Below are 27694 nucleotides of genomic sequence, written 5' to 3'. Positions count from 1 at the left end.
ATTTTTATTGCAAAACTATTCTTTAAATACAGGATTTTTAGTTATCCATTGACTGAATACTTTAACAGAATCAAAACTTCTCACCCTCAAAAAGGCTACATAAAGCTGTTCTGTATGAACTACCCCAAATTCTCTTAATTAGAGAATTAACTTTAATTCACTAAATTAAAGTTAACTTTGTTCTAATTCTGCTGTTGTAGGTAGTACAGTTCATTTAAGTGTATCAATGGCCAAATCCTGCTTGTATCTTTGTATGACACCTCTACTCACTGAAAGAAGCATGGAGTAGACAAAATCCAAACAGAACAAATAAAAGGGAGAAAGTAGTCGAGAGGCAGGTGGGCATGTATAATAAATTAGTTGTAATGCCAATCTGTTGCAACACCCTAGATCAGAGTTGCAGGCCAGATGTGGCCTCTGAAGCTGGTATTAATGGTCTGTCATTGGCATGTGAACACTCCTGTCAATGAATTCAGTGACAAAGGAAAAGAAGGTATGAGCAAGGCTTATCTGTGCTGACTTGCTAGAGATGTTAGCTTTCAGGCAGCTCTGGAGCCCAGGGACTGAACACAGCTGCCATTTGTCTCCTGCTCCCCCTTGCTCAGCTGAATTCAGCAGCATGGAAAAACGAGGACGAGTGGCAGTGACAGCAGCACTCAGCTCCTGGTCTTCAGAGCTGCATAGTCTTTTGGCTCTGTGACACATCAATAAGGACACTGGCTGGAGCCACAGCTTTTGTGTAGCTTTGGAGCCAGGAAGCTAAATGTCATTGCCATTTGCTTTGCTTCCTCTCCTCCTCATTGAATTCAGGACCAGGGAAAAGATAGCAGCAGTGATGGTGGCTCAGCTCCTGGGCTCTTGAGCTGCACAAAAGCTGTGGCTACAACCATGACATGCTGGCAACTTTTCAAGCAACCCCAGAGTCTAGGAGCTGAATGTTGCAGCTGCTCTTGAGACCTTGAATAGTCTATGCCTCCCTTGGCCTATTTCTGATTTTAAAGTTTGTTTGTTTTTTGTTTTTTTTACAAGTGAGCCAAAAAGTTGAGCACCACTGCCCTAGATAGTAACTACTGAGAGATTTGTAAGCACCCCTAGGAGTAGATTGGGAGGAGAGGATGGGGTGTTGTGTGAATTCTGAGAAGTCTCCCAGAGCATTAGGGCCAGTGTGGAATGAGTCTGAAGGTGCTTCTGGGAAAAATGGATAATCAAATCCAATATCTTAAGTGCTGCAATCAAAAATTTTAGCCAGGGCTATGTGGTAGAGCATCTTAAAGGTGGAACAAGGAGATTGTGCCAGATGTGATGAAAGAGAAGGCTGCTGGAAGAGGAAGGCCACAGAGGGCCTTTTTTACTTACACAAAGTCTGTTTCACCCTTAAGCTCAGCCACAGGTTGGAAAACAAGATTGCGCCGGCGCATTCCCAGCAGACAAACAGTGTCATCGGTGTTGGCAAATACTTTTCCTAAAAGGGAGAAAAAAATTGTTTTAGTTTCCTACTCTATTACATCCACAGGGGCAAATTACCTATTTTCTCTTTAAAAAAACAAATGGAGGAGCAAATTCCTGGGAGGATTCTTAATTCTGTTCAGTTTAAAATGGACAGTAACGATTGAATTAGTGCTTTAATGATGTTAGGAAGATGTTCATTTCAATGAATTAGTTTGATGATTGAGCAATAAAACGTAATGAACTTAACTGATCATACTTCCTAAAATGATGCCACATGAATTCAAATTTAGATTAGCTTTCCCTTGGTAAATATAGTGCCTTATGAAACAATTCCTAAAGAAGACATATTACCTTCTTCTGTGTTCCATGCAGCCACCAAAAAGCAAAACAAAAAAGAACACATGTAACTATGACATCATCAGTTCCTATAAATATGAAAAACTGACTGAACTAACAAAATCGCGCACAAACCATGGTCAGCAGTATTCGAGTCCCTTTAGTATATTTTTTTTTTGGTCCCATCTAACTAGAAACACATTAAGACAGCAGTCAGCAACCTTTTTAGGTCCTGGAGTGACCTGCTTCGGGTCAGAGGCAGGAAGGCAGTACGACTCGGCTGCCTCTGCGGCTCTTCCCAACAACAGTGGCTCCCCACAGGAATGTGACTGCTGCTGAAGTCCCCTGCCACTGAATACCACCAAAGCCCCATGTCTGCAGGCCAGATCCTATGGCTCTGTGGGCCGGATCTGGTCTGTGGGCCATAGGTTGCCGAGCCCTGCATTAAGAAAATATTGCAGAAAGCTCAGCTAAGCTAACGAGAACAGAAGAACTATACTGTACAACCATAACTGACGATTACTTAACTGGTTGCCATAGTTAGACTGTGCAAAAGTAATACAAACAAGTTAAGCAGACTGAGATGCTGACTAGTTCCAAGTTAACTAGAAGAAAAGAGCAAGATGGTAAAATAGCCGTAAGTATTGTGCACCTTTCCGGTATGTTTCCACAAGTTTCTTAGAGATCCACTGGATGGCTTTTGCAGAAATTTTCGTCCCAAAGTTTCTGTCAAATGGAGAAGGGGCACCACCCTGCCAAAGTTCAAAACGCAATTGCAGATCAGTTGGAGGTTAACTTTGAATCATGCATGCATGCCTTTCAGTTCCACCCGCTGTGTTTGGTCTTAAGGCTGGCTCTGCGCAGCAGTTAAGGAAAATGATACCTTGGGCAAACTTGTTTTTTGGTGCTCCCCACCATATTTTGGTGCCCCCTTCTCTTCCCAACTCAGCACTGCTGCTGCAGGCAGAGGCTGGTGGGCAGGGTCACAGGGTGCAGTCCTGTGGGGAGGCAGAGCAGCATGGTGCACCAGGCAGGTAGGTGGGCAGGCACCACGGCTGCTGTGCAGGAGCAAGGCAGGTAAACTGGAGCAGGCACCACCCCCTCCACATGTGCCCATTTCAGCTTCTCCTGAGCAGTGGCTGGAGGCAGGGAGTGGGCTGGGCACTGCTCCTCTTGCCTGGAGTGGGGCAGGGGGATAGAGAGCACTGTTGTGACTGCTGGCTGCTCAGGTGGTCCCCACTGACCATGGTGCTTTGGGTGGTCACCCACCCCACAGGCCACGTCTGTTGCTATGCCTGTCACCCTTTTGTCTGCCCTCTCCCCTGCCTTTTAAAAAACACACCACACACAGTCAGACACACATCTGCATTAACTTCATGCCACGACTCTCAATGTGGTGGTCTCTAAAGAAACCTTGATTTTTCACATGGACTTTTGGACCTATTGGTCCTAATTCTGCAAAGTGCTTAGAACTAGATCTAGATGCCTGGAGGAACTTAGGTGAATCTAGTTTCTTAAGTTCATACAGTGATCCAGAATAACTCCACTAAAGCAGCCACAAAAGAAGCAACTAACTTCATTTTGGACTGCCAATATTCCTGGGTGCCTACACAAAGACTTCTGGGCATCAGAGGCTGGCTCCCTAGTTCCTGCCTAAGCTGTGCTGTGATCCAGATACAAGGCACAGCAGCACCTAAACTCCACTGATCTGGTCCGTGTGCTCAGTGATCATGGCTGCAACCTCTGAACTGAATGCAATGCTCTTGGCAGGCATTAACCAGTCAGCTGGAGGCATTGCTCCTGCTCCCAGGATTATGTCTGCTTTTTCACCAATGTAAGGTTTCCATCAGTTTAATATAAAATGCACAAGTGGCCCAGGGAGCAGAACTAGCACTCCTCCCTACCAGCTAAGCTACAGCCCATGCTCCCTCCTGTTTGCTCTCTTCCTGGCTGCAAAGTATTCCAGCTGCAGTAGGAGGGGTTGGAGACTGCCATTGCCCAGACTGACATTCCTGGCAACTGGGGGATGTGAACTTCAATCCCATCAGCCCTAGAATTCAAGTCTCCCACTTTCTGGACTCAATCTACTAGGTACCATGTAACAGGTGAGCAGAATCACCAGTCCGCCTCTACTCAGGTGCCTCAAAGAGAACTGGACTGTAGTGCTGACCAAGGCACTGGCATTTCAAGAGGTTGAGGCAGGAGTTCAAACATAACCCTGTGCTTAGTGTTTCCTGTTGGCTAGCCCTATGCAGTCAGCTGTTCTCCAAAACACCTTTCAGAAGCACCACTGACATATTGGCAGTCTAAGCACCTACCCCTGTTTTATTATTTATCAGGGTACAAGTGTACTAAAGGTTGAAGGGGCCTATGAGGCCAAGCTGGATTTTACCTCTAATCACATGTTGAATTGTCAGGCTAAAAATAGATGCTGGATTTCGTTAGGGGCAAAGCCTTTTATCCTGGGATTCTACAGACTGAAATATTCAGTGCTCCACTTTAGGTACCTGTGAAGTATCTGAGGTATTACTTTTTCCCCTGGACAACTGGAGCTAATTCCAGGTAATTGCTATTTCAGCTCTGTGTGTAAACACCTGTGTCCATCCTCCCTACCCTCCCTGTTTTGATGGAGTCAGAGCCCAACACAATCTGTTTTTACCCACACTGAGACTTAACCATTTTGTGTGTGTGTGCGCATGTGGTGAGGGGTGGAGAAAATCAGCCCAAATCCCACCTCTCCTAGTGTTCAAGTGGTGCTGAGGTGCTGCGGGAGCCGATGAGCAAGGTATTAAAATAAGTCATTTTGGGGTATTAAAAGAAATTGTCACTTTTTATATACAAATGTGGGAAAACAGAAGAGCAAAGCAGTTTTGGGGAGAAAGACCACATAGATTCAGAAAGAATCTGCTGTGATTGCCTCCTAAAGGAAAATGAAGTGAAGCTAACAACACTAGGAGGAAAACTCCCTTTGTTACATTCATTTTATCTCAGGAGTAAAAACACATGTAGGTAAAGTTGTTGGGAGTCCTAGAATCGGGCAGGCCCTTTACACATACTCAATGAATAGTGTCAATAGTATAATCTCACTTACTTGCTGCATGTGACCCAATACATTCTTTCTGCAGTCAAACACACCTTTTCCTTCCTCAGAATACAGCTGATAGATGAAGTCAGTTGTGTAATTCTCATTGCAGTTCTCATTCCTGTAACACCAAACACAGTCAGGCCAATTACAGTCAACAGATTAGTAAATAATGGCCTCCTTTACAAAACCAATGACACTAAGTGAGGGGCAGGTCCCACTCTGACAACTGTTATGCCAGCTCCCTGGGATCTGTCGGAAGGGCTCAGTTATTTCCATCTCCACCATGCCTATGTTTGGTCTTTCACAGTATGTGCAAATAATCAAGCAATTTTATTACAAAGACCTAGATCCATGTTCTAATATAGTGGGAGCCAATCTTTTGGCAGACACATCGCAAATTAGCCTCTCATCATCCCCAAGTGCCAATTTAATCCCTTTCCCCTCTGTTTTCTGCCCCCAGCCCGACACACCTTGCCTGATCGGCAGGCCTGCTTTCTGCTTCTTTCTCTGCTCCCTGCCCAATTATCTGCTCTGCTTTCTGTTCCCTGCCCTATCTGCCAGTATGCTGCCTGTCCTTTCCCCAGTCTGCCACGTGTCACACACAGAGGCTGCCTGTGCACTTGTGGCACCCACGCTGCAGGTTGGACACCCCTTTTCTAATACATAAGAAGTCTATATCCACAGCTACAAAACTCAAGTTTATCTCCCTTCATGTGTACTTTTGAAGATAAAATTAGCATGCTGGATGAATAGGTCTGGTGATTTCCTACTACAACTCATTTCCCAGACTCTGGAGCTTGCTTCCTCATTGTTTTAAGAGTAAGAAGTAAAGTCTGTGAAGAAACATAACAAGGGCCAGACTGGGTCCGATCAATGGTCCATCTAGTCCAATAGGTGATGGTAAGGTTGAAATTGATGAGAGCCGACTAGAGAAAAAAGGTAAGATTCAAAACCATGCTAGTTAACATGTCTTAAGATCATTGTGTAGAGATGCAAAAATATTGTATTTAACTAGTGTTAGCTGTTATAGTGCAAGCTGCCCTGCCTACACCAGGTTTTAGCATAGTGGTTACCAGGTTTTCATAGTTTCATAGTTTCTAGGGTCGGAAGGGACCTGAGTAGATCATCTAGTCCGACCCCCTGCCATGGCAGGAAAGAGCACTGGGCTCAAACGACCCCAGCAAGGTGTTCATCTAACCTCCTCTTAATGACCCCCAGGGTAGGAGCCTGCACCACCTCTCTTGGAAGTTGGTTCCAGACCCTAGCCACCCTGACCGTGAAGTAGCGCCTCCTGATATCTAGCCTAAACCTACCCTCTGCCAGCTTGTGACCGTTATTCCTGGTCACTCCTGGCAGTGCTCAGGGGAACAGTGACTCCCCCAATGCCTGCTGATCCCCCCTGACTAGTTTATAACAGGCCACAAGATCCCCCCTCAGCCTTCTCTTTTGGAGGCTGAACAGGTTCAGGTCCCGTAGCCTCTCCTCATAGGGCCTGCCCTGCTGTCCCCTGATCATGCGAGACTGTGTCTTCATTCTTGTGTCTTTAACTGTGTCTTCATTCCTAGCGAAGGCAAGGGCAAAAAGAAAGCGAGGCATGTGGCCTCTTTCGGATCCTAACATCATTTACAGAAGAAATGATGGAAAGTCTAAATTGCAGATTAGTAGATTTTAAATATCCTTATTTTTCCCAGTTGTATGGACCACATGTCACTGTGATCAATTATTGCCCCAGATGTTTTAATACCAACCTATTACAAGTACTTGATAGTTACATTTATCATAAGATTTTTCTAGGCCTTCCTTACAACATCAGAACATAACTGACAACAGACTCATTTATGAGAGAGTTCTTAAGAGGTACGTTTGAGGGTAGTAGTGGCATCTTCCTGAAATTCTGCTTCTTGTTCATAGTCTCTATACAAGATTGAAGAGATCCAGAGCTCTGAAAGTTGACCTGATACAATGTGTGGAAACTAAGTTTAGGTGTCATGTGGGAAGGAAAAAGAGAAAATTAAGGTTTGATACAGATGCATCCAGCTTGTCTAGAACATAAGGCAGATGGAAATGCTGACAACATGGCTTTAGGCTGCCTTCATATAGGACAGACCAGAAGTATTCTTAAGAGTAAATAGTTCAAAGCCACTATGACTAGATTAGGAGCAAAGTTAGACAATATGAAGTTGACATGTAGGACACTTCTTCACCTGTCAGGGTAAACCTGACATGGCAATTTTTTAGTTCTCTGACACCAGGTGAAGTCTAAAGTATGCCACTGTATGCAGATGATCAGAGCAATGTGTGTGTGCCTCAAGACATTCCAAGTGCTAATTCAGATTTAAGAACTGCACTGATCCTCTGCTGGCTCCTCAACACAGTAGTAAATTTCATCCTTAAAACAATAAAAAACAAACGAGAGCTTTGTGTAATCTCCTTTTTGCATTTTCTTCACTCTTAAGTTAAACTGCAACACTTGAAGGTATAATTTAAAACCCCAGATCATTAGCAGAAGATAGCTAAAATGAGAATTAAGCTTCAATTTTTTATTTTGAGGGCTTAGACCAGATCCTCAGTTTCACTTTTTCTTCCACTATAAATTCCTGCTAAGAAAGTATTGAGCCTGCTCATTGATTCTATACGGCAACAAGGTTTGCAAAACACTATTCATTTTCATGGAATAGTCTAAAGAAATGACCTTACCTCAGCACTAGACCACGCTGGATGCTGGTTTTCATCTTTTCCGTCAAATGTTCCACATTAGCCTAGAAAAAATAAATGTGTTTTTAACAAGTCATGCAAACCATGCTGAAACAAACATGATAAATCTGCCATTCAAATGATCAACAATTTTTTGCATGTCCATTTGCACCCGATAAGAGTAAAAGTCACCAGTTTGAGGTTAATACTAACTCCTTCCACCAACCTCTACCAACAACTATTATTTCAATAGCATGCATTGCATTTTGGGCACACACAATCCAGTGAGATAGCAGTGAGCTCGGTATCTTTGATGCATGTATTTACATGGGAACACAGGAATTTTGACGGTGAATCAAACCCTAAAATTGTCTAAATCCATATGCCCGACTCCAGTGGTTAGTACAAGACCAGATACTTCTGAAGATACATAAATCCTGCAGTAGATACATATAGTATAGGTTGGACAGCCATTACTCAGAGATGATCTAGGTGTAGCTATATTTATACTATACTATGGGCATTTCCTAGGCTTCTGGGCTTTGCTGATAGCTGCATGGAGCCGGGAAGGATTTCCCCACCTTTTTCTATTACAAATGTCAAGGTTGGTTTTCTTTTCCATTTTTCCTCAGAGGCACTGGGTGTTGGCTGCAGCCAGGACTGGGGATTTTGACTGGAGGGTGCCAATGCTCCTGGCAGGACTAAAACCCAGAGGTTTCTGACTAGAGAATCTTACCCCTCTGACCAGGGTTGGACCAATTGCCACATCAGGAGCCAGGAAGGAATGTTAACCCATGGTCAGACTGGTATGAACCGTGGGGGTTTGCCTTCCCCTGTAGCAGGGGGAATGACCTTCCTCCTTGGTCTCTGAAACGTATTTTAAGAAACCCTGCAGCAGCAAAACACTGCCATCGTCCCCCCTGCTTTACCTGCGACAAGTTACAGTGCTATCTATGCCTTGTGGTTCTGCGACAGGTTGCCTATATAGTTTTAGTGATAGCTTAGACAAGGATGGTTTGGAGAGGAATGAACCTGCCTCAGGCAGGGAGTTGGACTAGATGATCTCCAGAGGTCCCTTCCAGACCTACTTCTCTATGATTTCATGAAACAAAATTTTCCTTTTTATTTTGCTCAGTTATGCCTATTTAATATGTATTAATAAGCAGAAACTTAAAGTATTATTCATCCATGTAATGAAGCCAGTGTGACTAGGTGTTGCATTTTTGGCCCCCTGTCTGTGCTTAATACCATAAATGAGGATTGACTGCCTGCATGGTCTACTATAAAGTGCATTCACACTGACAGAATATTTTGAAATGGGTATGAATGTGTTTGGAATGAATTTAAAAGTGGCAAAACCTACTAATACAAAGTATAATATGCTTTTATGACATTATCATCATAATCATCTCTATAGTATTACTTTTGTTATTATTACAAATAATGCACAAATATTAAGATTTACTTAAGTATGCTTTTAGACCCCTTTTAAAATTGACCAAAACATTTAAAATACAAACATACTGCATACCTGGAGCTCTCGAATATCAAACTTCTCTTCAAAGATATACGCAGCATCGGCACCTGCAGCAAGGCCCCCCATATTGGCCAGGTAACCGCAGTATCCACCCATGGTCTCAATGATGAACACACGACGTTTGGTTCCACTGGCTGACTGTTTGATGCGATCACATGTCTAACCAAAGCACAGAACATTAGCAACTCGAACATGAAATTCATTACCATATACTGAATAATTCTTTATCACCCTAATAAGATTACTAAACTTTGCATTCGAATGGAAATGCTGTCATGTCAATGATGATTTTATTTTGTAGGACTACATTTCTTCAAAGTCACATCTTCTATATTAAAAATAGAGTCACTTGACAAATATATTTTGCTTATTTTATCCTTCTGGCTGGCTGGCTGCTTCCTGAAACTGCTATAATAGTAATGAAGTTTGGGGGACATACGCACTTCTGATGGCATTCTTAAAACTGTGGGGTGACCTTCTAAACAAAGTTATAAAAAAAAGAAGCATGCTCTGTGATCTAGAATAAAACAGTCTGGCTGGGCTCCAATTTAACTCTGATTACAATTAAACAATTTGCAGCCCAGTGTTTCTCAAATCTTTTTAGGCTTAAGGCACCCCTCATTAGACCTAAAGCACCCTATATAAACTTTTGTGAATTGAACAGCGCCGCATTTACAAAATTACGGTATTTACTTCCTCGCAGAGGGACCAGGCAGCTGGAGCAAGGGAGTGGCCAGGCATGAGCCTGCCCTTATCTGCTTATCTCATCACACCTCAACATCTTTCAAAAGATCTTGAGGCATCCCTGGGTTGACCAACACCCTGCTTGCATATCACTGCCCTAACCAGTTGTCTTTATAACTGGAATTTAATAGGCAACAGTCTTTGGTTTCTACCGATTCTTTCCTTAAATGTAATATCCATACACAGATTCTCCTCAAATTTCTACTAGAGGCAGTTTCTACCCCAGTTTCATGCCCAGGAACACACACAGATTATGGGAACCCAACACCTTAACCACATCTTACCTACACTGTATAAGATGGTATCTGTAGGCTTATACAGGTGACAGCAAGTTTTATTTAAGCTGAGACACACAATAATCTACAAACATTAGTTCATGAAAAGATAAAAGCAATAAATACTGTGCTAAGAACTGCAGAAGCTACAGGACACAGATTTAACGTGAACTACCAAGCATCTCTCAATTCAAATAACATTCAAGAAGCTTCTTGGTATTTTCACGTCTTGTTGAAATGAAAGTATTCACAGGGAAACGTTCTAAAAATGACCAAAAAGGACACAACTGTTCAAAAACTTCCCCCTTTACCACATCCTGAACTGAGTGTTAAAATCAAGGGATCTCGTATCTCTAATTGTTTGTGAGAACACTGGCCTTTCCTTGAACCATGTAAAATAATTCATAATATATATTATTTTGTAATCTATTTTATATTACCAATGGTTAGGATGACTGAAGAAAAAAAACCCCGCTACTAATGTTTTCACTGTTCTTTCAATCTCAGAATAACTGGATGGAGAAGCCCGGATTTACCACCTGGATCTGCCACTAACTTGAAAGATTCTATCCAGCTCAAGGGTGGTTGTAATACAGGGATACTTTATTATCAGATCAGCTGCTCTAAACTAGACGCAGAAATTATGGGAAAGGCGTAGTTGACTGTTATACAGGAGATAAGGCTAAACGATGAGAACAGTCCTTTCTAGCTTTAAAATCTGAGTATGAATCTATTAATCAAAAGTTTTTCATCTCAATAACTAGTTTTTCCCAGGTTCCACCAGGGGTACACTATGGTTCCATCTCAGCGTCTATAGTATGCCATTCCAAGAAGTATCTAAGTACTGTGTTATGTAGTATCTAGCTATCTAAATATTAAAACCAGTAATTATTCTTTAACATTACAGCAATCTGTAGTATCAGGTACTAACAATGGAAATGTGGCCAGTTTTTGTAGCAACACATTTTGAAACTAAAGGATTGTGGAAAGATGTGCTACTTACAGTAAAATGGCATTATATAGAAGCAATAGCTAAGGGATATAATAGCAACAGTCAACTCTATGAAACTTAGAGCTCTTTATGCTTTGGGGATTTCTCCCATATTTTCATTCTTTGGTGAGGGCTTTTGCCTCATTGATATAAGCCATGCTACTCTGATCTGCTGTTTTCAGATTTAGAAATCAAGATGGTAAAAACACCTCTGCCCTGCCTCTGTTTCACAGTGTCATACTCTTGCCACCATTTTCTCATTCTGTGCCAGAATGAAACCAAGGCATTTTGAATTTTTCTCACCCCACAAAAAAGGAGGTGAGGAGACAGACAGGCTCACATCTCTGCTCTGCTTGACTTACAGCAGGGAAACAAACCTCACCTAGGTGAGGACCCTGGCTATCATATAATTAGGTTTCATGGCATGGCATGGGTCTCTTTCAATCTCCTTCATTGGAGCTGCTCCACTTTGAGTATATATTAACGTATCGAACCTGTCCTACCCAAATGCCCTACTTATTCATTTTTCACTTTCATTCTTGCTCTGGCCTAATAAACTGGTAATTATTTTTATGAAGTGGAACAGCTTAAATAGGAGAGAGTGAAGGAGCCTGAGCTGACTCTATAGCCCAGTGATTAGATGATTCATCTGGTTGTGAGAGACAGGCTCAAGTCCCTGGCTCTGCAATTCTCCCCCCCAGGGGAATGGCCCTATTCACCAAGGCTATTGTGTAAAGTAAAGGAGATTCTGTGCTGATACTAGAATAGTTGGACATTAAGGAAAATGTCCCAGTAGCAAGGGACACATCTTTCTGACTAAGGTTAATGACAAAAATCAATATGATTTGTAAGCTTCAGTGACAAAAACTGGAAGAGAATAAAGAAAATATATTAAATAAATAAAGAGACACTAAAAAACGCCTTTTGATTGAGTTGACATTTCTGCTTTTCAAGTAATACTAAGGAACAAGTATTAGAAAAATATAAAATCCTGTATTTTGAATATCAGAACATGTTTGTATTATAACATGGAGAGAAAATTACATCTTTGGTGGCAATAAGCAGGGTGGGCCCTTCAACAAAATTTGAACCTGCCCATTCTGATCAACTGGCCCATTTCAAATGAAAAGCTTGAAAATCTTAACTGCAACCTGCACAAAATTGATGATATTTCACACGGCAAGAATTTTGGTGACACAAGCATTAACATAACCAATGTATAAAATTCACTTTAAATATTTTAAGTGTGGCAGTCACTAGGCCCATTTCAGCAAGACTTAACAGTTAGCAAATGCCTGATCCCACCAAAGTCAAAGCACTACTCAAGCTTAAAGTTAAGTATGTGCATTCATACCCCCTCAACTGCAGCCTTAGTCACTGCCTTTGTAATCATTGTGTTTACTTTTCAAAGACACGTTTTCTTGCTTCATTTTATATAGTAAGTAGTTTTAAACAAATTAATTCAAACAACAAAAACCTTTATTATTAGTGAAAACAAATGCCCTAATGCATTGAAATAGTAAGTCTATCACATTATCTAAAAGAATCCCTCAAACCATAAGCTAAACAACATCTGGTGTAGTTAATTCAATTTTAATCAATTTAATCTTCAACCAGACATAGAAACATTGACAACTTTCCGGTCAGAGAATCTTAATGATTTAAACTATATTTTTCAGGAAACTAGACATTTTCAGGTCTTTCTGGTATCTTAAAACTATACATTGTATGGTTTTAGTTTTAAAAGGAAATGCAGTCTTACCTCTACAATAGCATTCAAGGCAGTGTCAGCACCAATGCTAAAGTCTGTGCCTGGTACATTGTTGCTAATAGTAGCAGGCAATACACAGATAGGTATGCAAAACTCCTCAAAGCGGGAACGTGCCTCATATAATTGCAGACAACTTTCATAGGCCTGAAGCAGTGGTACAAGCATTATTAGTGATTCACTCCTTGCCAATGGATGATAAGTTATTATGTATTGTGCTAGTGGCTCCTTGCATGTGATGGGAGGTTTGGCTTTCCATTGGCACAAAAAAACCCCACAACCAAAATTGGTGATGTTTAGAAAAAAAAACAACGTCCTGTAAATACCACAACAGTGCACTTGGGTCGCATTGGCACAGTGCTCTTCTGAAGAAAGCCCAGAAGGAGGTTAGTGTGAGTTAGTGAAAGTGAAAATGGTAGTGGATGGTGCAGAGATTTGAAGCAAAGCAGAAATGTAAACAGCATAAAGGTAGTGGAAGTAATGCTTCAGAAAGAAAGTTAAATGAGCAACATGTAGGCTACACCCTGAAGGTGTTTTTTTAAAGTTATCCAGAAGATACCTAAAAATGGAAGAAAATGCTTATGAATGTACTACTACTGTGAAAGCTAATTTTTAAGCTACTCTGTTGTCTTAGAAGGTAAAGACAAGCCTCTGTCAGCCTCAGAGAGACATTATATATATATATATGTATGCGTGCGTGTGAAAATAAGGCCCACGTTTTCAAAGAGTGTTTTTAAAAGCATACACCTGGAAACACCTATTTTGTGCATGCAGTTTGATTACTGTCCATAAAATACAGGAATTTCACATATGCAAATGAATTTGGTCAACAGGTTTGCAGGAACATTTTAAAATCCCTTCAAGAAAAGTGGCATTATGTATCTTTTTGTCATTATGGAGTTCCTAAATGCTGTACAATCAGGGAAAAAAATGTAGTGTGAGGTGTTTGAGTTGTTGCTGACAGCAGTACTATAGCACTCCTAGCACCCTATTCTGGAGATAAAGGCCAACAGAATGTGCATCTGTTCTAATTTAGTAAGTGGATAAGTCCAATTCTTCTTTAATATTCATTAAGCCTGAGCAACCACTAGACAGAGAGAACTGAAAATCCCTATATACATAATGATTCTCAAAATGAAGTTTAAGTCTTACAGTACTTGATCCTGTTCCTCTGCTGAGGTTCATAGTAGTCTGGTCCCTTTTATATTAAAGCAAAAAGAGCTGAAACTAGTCAGCTCTTTTTTGACTGTTAAACCAGTTTGAAGAATAAGTGCAACAGCACCTGAGGGCCTTGTTACACAGTACTCGAGGCAGCTTCTGGAGCTCTCAACCCCTAGAAAAGCTGCACATTAAACACCTTTTATGTGGTTTAAAGTACTCATTTTACAGTTTAATGTTACACCACTCCAGGGTAGGATTTTCTATAATCTGCCAAATTTTGCTCCCATTCCATTAACTTGCGGCCATTCTCCATAATTTTTCCACTCAAGTTGAAGTCCCCCAGCATCCCAGAAGGCAGTGGTTGAGTGAGGAAGCCAGGGCACAGCACCTTGCCAGGAGCAGAGTGAGTCAATCTGAGCAGGTGGGAGCTCCACCTTCCCACTGCCACTCACACCAGCTCCGCTCCTAGGAGCAGGGCTGGGAGCAGAGCCAGTGTGAAAGGCAGCAGAGAGGCAGCCCCACCCCAAACTGGTTCACTAGAGGTGGGAGCAGAGCCAATCCAAGGGGCGACAGGAGACACCAGGGCTACAGCACTGACGCTGTCCTGAAGGAGCAGTGAGACTGTCCTTCCCCTAGCTCCTAGTGCTGTCCCTGCTCAGCAGCAGGCCTCTAATGGCAAGTCAAAGCTGTGCAGGTGAGGGGCAATCAGTTTTTTGCCTTAACTGTGCGACTGCTTCAGTAAGCCAAACAGCACTAAGCTGATTAACATCTGTTCATCTTATAGGCTAAGGTCTGATAAGGCCCTCAGTTGAGTTAGGGAAGCTCTGCAAGCCACCCAATCAGACTGCCCCACTGAAATCACCAGGCAGCTGGCAATGCTGTAATGGGGGAAGGTAAGATTTACCTGGGAGAGAGCATGAGTGGAGGCAGGGGACAAGTTCACAATTCTGAAGTCCACTCCAATCCAGGATAATTCAGAAAAAAATTTGCAAATTTCACCTAAAGTTTAATCAAGGAAAAAACTGTTTCTAATTTCTAGCTTTAGAAGCTGCCCTATTAGGAAGTGCTTAGAAGTGCCAGGAATAAAGGAAGATATTTTCTTCCAATATCAGCCTTGTAAAAAGTCCTGATGGAAAAAAAAAAAAAATCTAAGAGCAGCCATTGTCTCAACCCTTAGCCAGCCTTCTTAGAGCTTTTCCTTCCAATAGAAAACAAATCAATTTGGGAGTTAGTCTTGTTTGGTACAACCTCAAAGCAGCTTGGGTCCCAGCAAAGCACCAATGAGCATATCTGCAAAGCTGTAGAGGTTTTGGGGAAACGGCAGAGTTGGAGAGAAAGACGTAACTGGTACAATCATTTAGTCACTCTATCATGAAAAATACATTTCACTTGCATTAAATATTTTACCAGTTCATTTATTGCAAGTGGTTTTAGTAAAGGTGTGAAGACTGTACTATAAGCCAGTATCACCATCACATGATTATATGCACCAACCTAACATTTCTGTTACCAGATACAAAAGCTTGTGTGACTGGTAGGTTACACATAATTAATAGAGAGCTCAGAAATGATTAATGGATAATTTAATACAAAATTAACATTTACTATAGATTAACAATTTGTATTCCGGTTCAAAAGGCTGCTGATAAGCCTTTATAATACTAATTGCTTGTGCCTGTTGCATGCTTATTGGATCTATCAATCAACTCTTAAACTTTATAAATGTGCCTTTAATATAAACTATATTAAAGTCCAACAACGTGCACTACTTCAGTCTCTAAGGCCCTACCAGCCACTTCACTGTTGCTGGTTCCCTACCCATCAGGATTAGATGATTTATCCCTTTCTTCAGCTGCTTCCCTAACAGACTGTCTTTTCCCTTCACAGTTGGCTAGGGCTATCACACTTCTCCTCCTCTTTTCCAAACAGTATCCTGGGCTGATACATATCCCTTTTCTTCACACTTAATTCCATATCCACTAACTCAAAAATTCTCTTATTCCCATTTCCTGCTCAGATCTATTCTTTCAGTTAGCATCTCCAGGCCCATCATTAATTTATGCTTTTGCTCCTCAATTATTGTGTTTCTCCTCATTGTTTTACCTGGCTCTGCTAGCTGTTGACGAAACTGAAATTAAGGGGTGCAGACAGAAGTGCAACTCCTTGATTGTAACTCAGAACGCTTTATAGGAAGCATCCTGAGTTACAACAGTTTCCTAGACCAAACAGAAGTTCACTGTTGATTCCAGAGGGGAGGGGAATCTACCTGCTGGCTGCAGCCTAGCGCCAGTTTCCCTTAGCCATGGCCCAGCCCCTCTTCCCTCTCAGATGTCCCTGTTTTCAGAAGGAGGGGGGCGGGAAGGAGCAGAGGGAACTCCTTCTAGTGGTTCTCCAGCCAATGCTGGAAGGTAGGATGGGTGAATTGGAGTCCCCGCACCTCAGGTGGAAGCTCCAGTACACCCACCTTACCATCCAGCAGGGGCTGAAAAAACCCTAGACTCAACTCCTTCCTCTCCTTTTCCTCCCTCCCATTCTGAAAACAGCTCTGAGGCCGGGAGACAGGCAGACAGATAGACACAAGTTACAGATGATGCTCTGTTTTGAAAAGTCTTCATCTGAACTCTCACGTAATCAGGGTTCAGATTTTCACCTGATAGCCATTTCTGAAGTGGTCTGCAGCCATGCACTTGTGTGTGGTCACAGCTATAGATGGCTTTCTGTGGCCAGATCCGACAAAAATTGTCACTTCTGTCTGCACCCTTAATTTCATTTTTTCACTTTATTTAGGACCTCAGATCTGTAGAGTCACAGAACACAGAATTTGTTGAGAAAACCCTGTATTACTTGACATTTGGTTACAGAATTCCAGATTTAATTTCAAAAGCTTTAACTCTCATGATCATGAAGAAAGCCAAACAAACAAACTTGTCTATCATGGCCCTGAAGTAATAGATGCAAGCTGTCTAATTCATCTCAAATGAAGCTAGGACAGAATTTTAAGTGTGGTGTGCCAGAGAACCATAGTATCCAAGAATCTTGTAACAGACTTTAGGTCTTGGTGCTGAGAACTACACAAGCTTTGGCTGTACTGTACCAATTTTATTTTATTTTTTTTATGATATGTCAGGGTACAAAGTGCTATTTTGTACTCATCTCTTATATAGCACTCTCATAAACTCTCAATCTTATTGACTCTATAATACTTTCCCCAAATCCAATTAACAGAAAAATATTTAGGAGAAGAAGAACTGTTCTATCTTGAATATCATTAATATTTACACTTACCTAACATTAATAAAAATTCATTACAATTTTTTGTATTTCAATTTCATTGCTTCCCAGTAACAGTTAACTTGTATATGATTTAACTATTATTGTGAAGCATTAAATAACTTACATAAGTTATAATATATATATGTATAAAAATTAACCGTTATTCACTGCTTCACAATAATAGTTAAATTATATACAAGTTAACTGTTACTGGGAGGCAATGAAATTGAAATCCATATATATACAGTTTACTAATATATATATTAGTTAGTTGTATATGTACGTGTGTATATATATATTAGTTAACTGTTATTTTATATATATTAGTTAAGTTATATCAGTTATATATTGAACTGTTATCTATAACAGCTAATATATGTTAACTGTTGTATATAGATGTTATTATATATGTGTGTGTGTATAGTAATAAAATAGGTTCTTTAATTTTCAGTAGGTTACTTATGCTAATTAATATATAATATATATATTAATTAGCACAAGTATTAAACCTATTGAAAATTAAAGTCTCTCTTTTTATCATTATAATAAATGAATGCTTGAAATATTTGATCATCATTTGACAAAACTTGATTGGTCAAATGCTAAGTATTTGTTGACCCCTACTGTGGGTATGCTGCTAAGGCCCAGATTTTTTTATGCAGTTAGATAATGCCTCATCACTATGCGGCCTGTCACCAAGTAGATTTTTTCAGCTGAGTTAGTTTGTTTTCAGTTGGGCATCAGCAGTACTTAAGACTGCTCCAAGAATGTCAACTGATGGAATAACACAGATACACAGGTTAGGCAGTGTCTGAGCTGCAACTCTGACAGTATCAGTGATACCAACATGACAAAATCACTACCTTAAGGTTTACCTGAATTGTGGCAGTAGCAAGGCTCATGTGGAGGGACACAAGTAAACCCACCTAAGTCCAGCCCACCTGAGCCTATGTTGTATTGCACTCAAGTATGTCAGTGAGGCCACTCCAAACTCACCCCTGACAACTGCTGTCAAGAATACCAGAGCTCAAGAGCAGAAACAGAGGGATAAGTCTCATGTAGCCTCACTGGCATACAACCAAGTTTGGAGCATGTCCATGGGCCCAGATTACAGGACATACTCAGACCCCTGTCACAGGACCAAAGCCAACCCTAGGGATGTGCGGGGCCAGGGGCATATCAGCCTGTGTGGGACCTGTGTGGGGGGGCAGGGGGTGGCGAGACAGTGGAGCAGTGTGGGTGGCAAGGTGGTGCAGCACAGATTAGGGTGGGGTGGCAAGTGGGCAGAGTGGGGAGAGGGGGGGCAGGTGCTGAGCAGCTAGAGTGTGAAGCCAGCGGCGCATGGCAGCGGCGCAGAGTGGTGGTGCCCTCAGCATGTGCCAATGGCGCTGTCTGCAGTACCTGTACGGCACTGTCCACAGGGACCCCCAAAGTGTGGGACCCAGGGCGGTCACCCCGATTCGTGCCCCCCAAGGGGTGGCTCTGGCCAGGACTCACTGCTGCCGCAAAGTAGATAAGCCCTTAGTGACTTTTGAAAAGCAGGCATAGTTATTACAATCCTGAATGTATCAATCCCTAAAATCTGGGCCTAACTACTTGAAATAATGCCAAAGTACCACTGGATGACTATCAGCTTTATGTAAATGATATATGGAGTTCATCTACTCTAGGACTTAGTAGTGGTTAGGGAAGACTTTATTTCTTATTCTAGCCTTTATGACCCAAGTACCAACCTGGGCAACATCAGGTATGATGCATCACCCACTTGCAAGATATTGCACTTGCTTTATAGAAAGGTGTAATGTCTTTGAGTATGGGCAAATATTGTCAGTGATAAGCTCAGTATCTACAACTGCATTTAAGATGGTTCTCCTGAGCCTAGAAACTTTTTAGACATTTTAATACAGGCAGCATGGAAAAGTAACTAGCAACCATTAATATTTTGAAGCTCTGACAATTACCATCCCCCACCCCACACCCACACTAGACACCTGATTACACAAGAGCAGACTATGTACTTACCTTACTGCAAATTGACAAGAACTTTGGCATTTAAGTAAAAAGAACAACATAAAATAGTTGATTTGAATACATGGAACTTAATGTCAGGTCACTTTAGTGCTCAAAAAGGGCGTCGGTATATTAACAACATGTCACATTTATTCAAAGAACAAGCACTACAAGGGTAGAAGATCCAATACTGCACTATTCAAATACTTCAAATATTGTCTCCTGAAGTACTTAAGTAGTGTGTTTGTGTGCCAAAGATGTTCCAGTGAAACTATTTCTAGAAGTTCACTGAACTGAACAGGAAGTTCAATAAGTCTGTTTACCATGATCAGTTATACGACCTAGACTGAGACTATCACATTGAAAGACATCAGCCAAATACTACACAGAGATCACTATGGAGCTCCATTTGAATGTGTGGCCTAGAGGTGAAATGAGCTATGTACATTAGCAGCCTTTTGGATAAACATAATCCTTAGGATGGTTTAAATGTGGTTTAAACCTGAAGTAGACACACAAGCACACCTGTTAAACAGGTTTAAAGCCACCTGGGATGGTTCAAAAGTGAGCCTGAAAAAACAATACTATTTTGAACCAGTTCAGTCCTTTGAGTGGACACCAAGAGTTCCACAACCCTGGCTTGCTCAGTCCACCAGGCACTCCATGCTGCATCAACTCCTCTCCTCCCTGCACTTGGCAGCTCTGGTACACAACCAGACCTCTTCTGCAATGTTTCCCAACCTTTTCCAGTCCAAGGCACGCTTACACTAATAAAAAATTTCTGTGACACCTGTTAAGCCATTCCCCATCCTTATACCTATTGTAGCTCATTGCCATGGCAAAGTTCTGCGGCATGCCTGTTCATTTCTGATGGCACGCTTTTGTGCCACAGCACATTGGTTGGGAAACACTGCTATACTGTCTTTTTTTTCCCCCTTTGCTGGGAGTTTTTAATCAATGAGCTCCCTTGCAATACTTTGTCAATAAAAGCTGTTTCTAACAACCAGCTGCATCCTCACTCTCTATTTGACTGCAACCGCTCATCAGCCCCATACAGACCCTGGGAGCCAAAAAGAGTAGATCTACTTCTCCCCCATCAGGCAAGCGAACTGCAGACTTTGGTCATCTGCAGGCTATTGAAGTTTACTGAATTCACATTTTGGACAGGAGAAGCGAAAAAGTGAAAAAGCATGGGTGCAAGCACTCCCCTCCCCTCTCTTACTCCCCCACCCTGACTTACTCTCTGAATGGCATATCAAGTTGGGTCCTTACTGCCACTCCCAGGTGCAAGATTCACAACACATCACATAATTGCAAATCAGCTCTCAGTCAGTTATGGACAGTTCAATTTTTACGTGCGTCTGCACCCTGTTCTGCAAGAATTGTTAACTGGCTTCCAATAGGTGCCATTTTGAACAGTTTATTTGTTATGTATGTCCACACCCTTAGTGGTCTATCACAGCTTCAGTTCAGGTGCTCAAAGCTGAGCATGTCAAATATACTTTAGCTCTCAGTGCAGATAAACTGACTCAAGGGCTTGTTGAACAATTCCACTTTATATTGTATCACAACAATATTTAAGCAAAATAAGATACAAAAAAACTAATCAAAAGTCTACATCTTTATTAGTAAAAATATATCAACTAAAACTATTATATTAAAATAAAGGACTACTGTCTGTCTGTGAATTAATGGAGTTATATGAAATCTAGGATCTTTCTAAGTGTAGTGCAAAAAAGAATGAATACTAATACGTGTCCTAAATTATGCGAAACATTCTACAAATTCTATAAAAAGGTGCCAGTTAGATACACAGAGAAAGCCTAAGAAGAAAAGAAGACAGACAGGCATCATGCACTACAGCATTATTTTACTTACCTTGATTTGGTGTCAATCTTTTTGGGGTGGAAAATTTTATTTACCAGAACTGGAAATTGGACTAATTATATAAAATTTAGACTTTCTGCAGAAAATAATTTAGAACTAAATTTTGGTCTGTTGTTTATAATCTTGACATGGAATACAAAATTCAAATAATTCACAAGGATCTACACTTGTTGAAGGTAAATAAAATGACGAGTTGATTATATAGGGCACCTACACATGTGCCCGCATGCTCTGATGTGTGCTAATTAGCATGCATCAAAGCAGACTTGATTAACCAAGTCTGCTGGTACATGCTAATTAGCATGCCTCAGTACCTCGTGTATTCAGCATCCCATGATTCAAAACGGCGGCGGGGACACTTTAACTAAAGCTCATCGAACAAGCTCTGATTAAAGCACCCCCACCACCATTTTGAATCGTGGGATGCTGAATACATAAGATCCTGTGGGCCCTTCCATTAAAGCATCCCATCTCCCCCATCCCTCATGTAAAGATGCCCATAGTGACTGGAGATAAGCTATACATTTACATTTTGATTCTGAAATTAGATTATGTTTTGATATGTTACCGTAGGTTAATTTTTCTACATTTACAATAATGTAAAATATATTTTAAAACTTTAAATAGCCAGCCCTCCAACTGGGATCACAAAACTAAACTATGTTTTTAAAATAATTATTTGAGTATGGTTTTCTCCTTATCTTATTAGACTGCAATTATGTACTAGACAATTCAGAAACAGATCTTTATTTTGGTAACAAAATGACCCTGTGACTAGGAACTCCAATAATAGATTTACAGTAGAGATTTCACTTTTGCATGCCATGCTTTCCCATCAGCTGTTGGTGTGTGTGTGTTTGCGTGTGTGTGAAAAAATGTTATTTGTGAATATGGCTCTAGTTTAAGTTCTAAAAATCAAACAGTTTTCCAAAAATGCAAAAACATGAAAATGGAGTCTTTGATACAGAAGTATGAGAAAATGGATGCTATTTCTGAGGCAAACTAACAAAGAGACAGCTAAGTTCAATAGGAAAATTTTGTTCAATGAGCATGACGTGCATGATGTAACCAATACATTTTCTAAATTTTATTTCCAGCGTTCCGGTCTATAAAAATATCCACTTTTGGCCAATTCAGTTAGCAGAAACCTAACTGATTTGTTAGTAAGCACGCTTGAACAGACTTACATCAGTTATAGTGTTCAGAGCAGTATCTGCACCAATGCTGAAATCTGAACCCGGTACATTGTTGGATACAGTTGCAGGAACCATAACCATTGGAACACAGAACTCGTCATATTTCTCACGGGCAGCTGACAGTTCCAAAAGTCCCAGGTAGGCCTGTTGGGCACAGGCACAGTGTGAACAATTAGGAGGGATAAAAAGAGGGACAAGGTTGGGGCCACAGGGAGAGCCATTTTTACCACAGTACATCACAGACTGAAGTATTAAGGAACCACTAAAATCTAACATATAAATACAAAACGTAAAAATTACAAAAGATATACATTAAAAAAAAGGCAAAGATTACATACATCTTTTGTTTGCAATGCAGTTATATACTTTAAAAGTTCCCAAATACTCTATATCATAGAATAATATTATTATACATACTAAATTCTCATACTTCTTAATATACTATTTTTTCATTCAAAATCTCAGAAATCATCTAGCAGTTTTGAATCCAACCAAAATATTTACACACATGCATACATTTATTTAGATTCAAGAAATCACACAATAAATTACTTAAATTTAATCACAGGCTTAAAAGCTTTCCTGAATCTAGGATTGTATAGAGGGAAAATCCTTTGAGGAAGAGAGTGAAATCCATTTGACACATACAGGTGTTACATTTCTCCCATTTCTACATTTCGTCTGGTAGAACAGGAGATATGTGTACAAATATTCTCTTAATCTCTCCTGGGGGAATAATGCCCTTCGAGAAGACGACCTTCCAGCAGTCAACCTGGTAGATCTCCCTCGTTAGAGTATTTCTCTTGCAAGAGTAAACATCTGTATGCTTCTCTCCAAATCTAACCCAGGAGGAAGGGAGTGAAGAAGTGGGGCAATGTTCCCCACACTTCCACAAATCAGTACTTGGAACAGGTGAGGGGGGCATTGCCCTACTGCTTCAGTCACATCCTGGAACAGTCTAAGAATGGACTGGAGCAGTGAGGCAAAGTCCCCTACCATTCTCTTGACAGGGGTCTGTAGTCTGAGAGCGGGAGGGTACGGGAGGAAGCTTTGCTCAGTCCACTTGGCTCCCAGGCACCAAGAACTGAGCAGAGGAGCTGCTCTTGCGTGCTCCCTGCCTGCTCCTTAGACCACAAGCAGGTAGAGGGCTTTGCTGTACTGCTTGAGTACCCTCCTAGATAGGCCTACACACAGGCAGTAGAGTGCCCATTCCCCAAGCCTGGGTTTCCCTTGTCTGGGGACATGTGCGGTTCTGCTCTACTACCTGCTAGGAACCAGAAGAAACTTCTCCCCACACCATCCCCAAACTGGGGGCACCCCAACCTGGTGAAGGTGTGGAGAGCAGGAACGAGGGAACAACTGCAAACTGAATGCCTGTATGCTCCCTCCCCCCAAAAGATTTCAACTGATAGAAATGAATGCCTGTTCGTGGCCACTGTCTCTTAGAATAAAAGTATGTCTAGGTTATTCACACTGAAGTTACAATATATCCAAGTGTACTGTGTATATGAGTTAGCGTGGCTTAAAAACACTGGAAGTGTGGTTCTTACTATATTTTTGGATAGACTGATATTCAAAAGTGCCTACGGGAAAAATCTCCCTTATCCTGCTACCTAATCTTTGACTATGGAAAAATTCATCCTGTTATGCACTTCGAACTCTAGAGTAAAGTAGACAAACTAATAATTCTAAAACTTCTAATCCCCAAAAGCCCTTATGTCAGATACACATGTCAAAATTCACTACAAAAAAGTTAGTTATGTGAAAAAGAAAAGTTTGATGGTTAAAAGATCCTTTGTATATGCAAGACACCATCTCTACAGGTTACATTAACATATCAACCAGGCAATGTACCTCAAATCCACCAATAACCATAAGGGCATTGATGTTATAAGTGCGCATCTGGTCAGCAATCTTCTCCAAATACTTTGCAGGAAGGGTTCTAAAAATAATTAAATCAAGGGAAGAGGTCAAAAGTCTGTAGATTTCGCTAACAACCAACCAGCCTACCAAACAAATAGGTAAAGTGTCAGCAGGCAATGAAACAGTCTGCATTTTATTCACTCTCTAAGGAATCATAGCTGTGATTCTATATAGTGAACTGGTTACATCATATAATAATAAAAAGTAGGGGCACACTTTTTTTGGAAATTCACCATTCACCCCATATTTATATTAAGTTAGCCTTTAAACATGTTTTGTGCTATGTTCTGTTAAATCTCAAACAACATTATTCTTGCTTGCTTTTCTCTCACTGTCCCCCATGGTAACATGATGGAGACAAATAGAGTAATCAGCAAAGTGATACCTCACTTCAAATGCTGTGATAAATAGACTGAAGAAGCATCTTGAGCTATAAAAACCTGAGATTCTGCAGGCTTCTCTGTACAGGCACAGGGGGCACCTATACACGTGCTTGTCACCTGCTCCAACATGTGCTAATCAGCACATCAGAGCAGACTCAATTAATCTAATTAGCACACTTCAACAGCCTTGGTGTCATGTGTATTCAGCATCCCCATGCTTCAAAATGGTGGTGGGGGCACTTTAACTAAAGCTTGTTGAATAAACTATATTTAAAGCTCCCCTGCTGCCATTTTTAAGCACAGGACACTGAATACATGAGACGCTGGGGGGGATTTAATTAGAACGGCTCTTGAGAGCCACTCTAATTAAAATGCTGACCCCCTCACCCCAGAGCACATGTAAAGATGCCCAGGAAGACTTTATGAAGGACCCAACACAGGGGTCCATACCCATTGTACGCTATAGTGTAAGTCTCTAAGTTTCTTCTACAACCATGCTACTAGTAAATACCAGTAATAATACTCTCAAGCCTCCTAAAACAATGATATGCTAAAAGGGACTATTTAGTAAGGGCATATCAGTATCACAAAATACTGATCTGAATAATCTTGAATGCTAAAAAAAGAAAGGTAGTTATAGCCATGTAGTCTGAAGTCAGTCAGAAGGTAGGGTAGTTATGCACTTTTACTGACTAATTAAATATTATGTGTAGAGAGACAGCAGAAGCTTTCATGAACCCAAATGCACTTCATCAGATGCTATGAACAGATATACAGAAAGCAGATGTACAAGAAATTCTTAAAGCACAAAAAAGAAAGTACATCAATATATGCCTCCACAGTAAAGATAAACCGTTTGCTGGTTTTTGACCACTGTTACTCTACTTGCATAAAATGAATGCCAACAACATTTTTTACATTACCGTTTTGTGCCGAGAATTGATCCCCCCTGGCCAGTCCAGCCTCCAACATCTCCCCAGCTGACTGTCTTTATCTATGAATGAAAGTTAAAGAAAAGATACTATAAAGTAACTTTCCAGTCCCTAAATCTTCTCTCAGGCAGCAGCTGTATTTAACATAAACCTTTTTGAACAGATGGGGCATTTATACACATAATTTTGTGTCCCACGACATGCTGGAGATCTGCTGTTTCCAAGCAGACTCAATTAATCCAGTCTGCTCCACATGCAAGCCAAGGTGAACTATGCTGCCCCGCCTGCAGTTATATGTGGCATAATGCACGTCAGCATGCAGAAAATGGTGGTGGTGCAGTTTTGAATTAAAGCACCTCTGATGTGTCTTACTTCAAAAGCACGCCATCGCCATTTTCTCAGCGCTGACACTTATTTCACCACTTATACAACTGCAAGTGTCGCAGTGCCAGGCGCTTGGCAAGAAAGCCTCTTGATACAAGACTGTAAGTTAAGTTAAGCTCCATTGAAGTTCTATCATTTTCTTTAACCATTTCCCACCCTGAGCTCTACTAAGCTGATTGTTTTTTCTTGCTCAAGGTCACCATTTCCATATTTTGCCTCAACTTCTGGTTCTGGTCCTTTCTATGTCATCCCATCCTTTAAGCCTAACTGCAATGAAATTTAAGAATTCAAAACCAGGTCTCAAGCTTAGGCTTTTACATCTTCAAGAGAAGAAAGCATTTGTCATTCTCTTGTAAAACTCTCTGGTTTACCTAGGAAGTGGAAATTATAAGTGGAAATTTCTCTCTGGGAGCTCAGGTACACTGATATGTGAAATGGGGAAAAGGAGATAACTTAAAGAGTTTGCCATCTTTTTCCTAAAAAGAAGTCCGTCAGTTTTAAAAACAAAGCATGTCAGAAGTCTCAGCAACTGTTTGCTGTTAGTGTAGCCTGTTCTATTAAAGAGATGTGGATGATAACAGGGCACAAATGAAATAGTGAAAATGGAAATAAGGTGATTTGCCTATTATTTTGTGATTAGGAGCTTGCAAACTTTTAAAAGATGTTTCATAATCCTATGGGTACTCTGATGCATAGTCTGCCAAACACTCCACATCCTGTACAAATCATGTTAAAGCTGTCCTCTTTGCAGAAGATATGAATTATTTACGTGGAAAATTTTCCACGCAAAATATTCAAGGGCCTAAAGCATTCAGACCTGGTTAATCTATATCAAGGTGAGAATAACCTTAAAAGAATATTTGAATGTGGAATCCTTGATTGCAAATGTTCAATCTATCTGCAAAAGTGAATACATGTAAAATTAGCTGCAGACCCAATGAATTCTTGGGTCCAACCTAGCAGTGAGGCACAGTAATAGCATCTGCCGTAGGCAGCTATCTCTGGAAAGCTTTTTGTTCCATTTCTGCTCTGGCCACAGGCATAATTTAAATTTTAAAAATCTAGAATAAGTTACTCCAAGGTAAATGCATCATGTGTATACACCACATGTATATCCAAGACAAACAATTCTATTTGAGTTGATTAGGTCTGGCTTGCTATGTTATCAACTATATATAAAAGCACTTGGAAATAGTTATCTGTGGCTTCTTACAGAAGTATTTCTACTAGAAATAAGACAACAATATAAAAAAGAAGCAGTGCATAACTATATTAACTTTTTTTTTTTTAATACTAACCTGCCCCTTAGCAAAACCTTCAAATCCATCATTGATAGCAAACATTCTGTGTCCTTCAGTTATGCCAACTCTCACTGCAGACCTCACAGCAGCATTCATCCCAGCTGCAGGGGCACCTACATTTAAAATTGCCACATTAAAATTGCTCTGCAAGAGAAGAGAAGAAACGCTTAATGATTAACAGAGATTTAATAGTAAACAGAAATTTAACATCGAAAGATGTAAAGCAGCTCTCCAAAGAGCTAAAGCTGTTCTAGATTCAAGTGAGTACAAAGTTTCAATGCGTTACTTTCAAATTTTAAAAAGCTACACATGGATTATCAGTAAAGACAAAAACAATCTAATTTTTCTTTTCTTTCTTTCCTTTT

General features: G+C 40.7%; 1 protein-coding gene across 5 annotated transcripts in view; it reads right to left on the bottom strand.

Moving 5' to 3' along the window:
- The window catches only part of PFKP (phosphofructokinase, platelet), a 110001-nt gene that overhangs the window by 5590 nt on the left and 76717 nt on the right, over positions 1 to 27694 (bottom strand). Inside the window, exons 13-22 of one of the 5 annotated variants that reach the window (XM_019508181.1) lie at positions 27327 to 27473; positions 25636 to 25706; positions 24261 to 24348; positions 22398 to 22550; positions 9096 to 9260; positions 7568 to 7629; positions 4877 to 4988; positions 2438 to 2537; positions 1801 to 1806; positions 1357 to 1462 (exon numbers count right to left, since the gene is read on the bottom strand). In XM_019508181.1, the coding sequence (XP_019363726.1) occupies positions 1357 to 1462; positions 1801 to 1806; positions 2438 to 2537; positions 4877 to 4988; positions 7568 to 7629; positions 9096 to 9260; positions 22398 to 22550; positions 24261 to 24348; positions 25636 to 25706; positions 27327 to 27473 (1010 nt within the window). Of the gene's footprint in view, positions 1 to 1356; positions 1463 to 1800; positions 1807 to 2437; positions 2538 to 4876; positions 4989 to 7567; positions 7630 to 9095; positions 9261 to 12873; positions 13027 to 22397; positions 22551 to 24260; positions 24349 to 25635; positions 25707 to 27326; positions 27474 to 27694 lie in introns of all 5 variants that reach the window. The other 4 variants (XM_019508180.1, XM_019508182.1, XM_019508184.1 and 1 more) reach the window with 4 other exon arrangements.

Source organism: Gavialis gangeticus, unplaced genomic scaffold (assembly GCF_001723915.1).
Source record: "Gavialis gangeticus isolate Ggan-Ray unplaced genomic scaffold, GavGan_comp1, whole genome shotgun sequence".
NCBI lineage: Eukaryota > Metazoa > Chordata > Crocodylia > Gavialidae > Gavialis > Gavialis gangeticus.
This window is presented reverse-complemented; position numbering and strand designations above follow the sequence as displayed.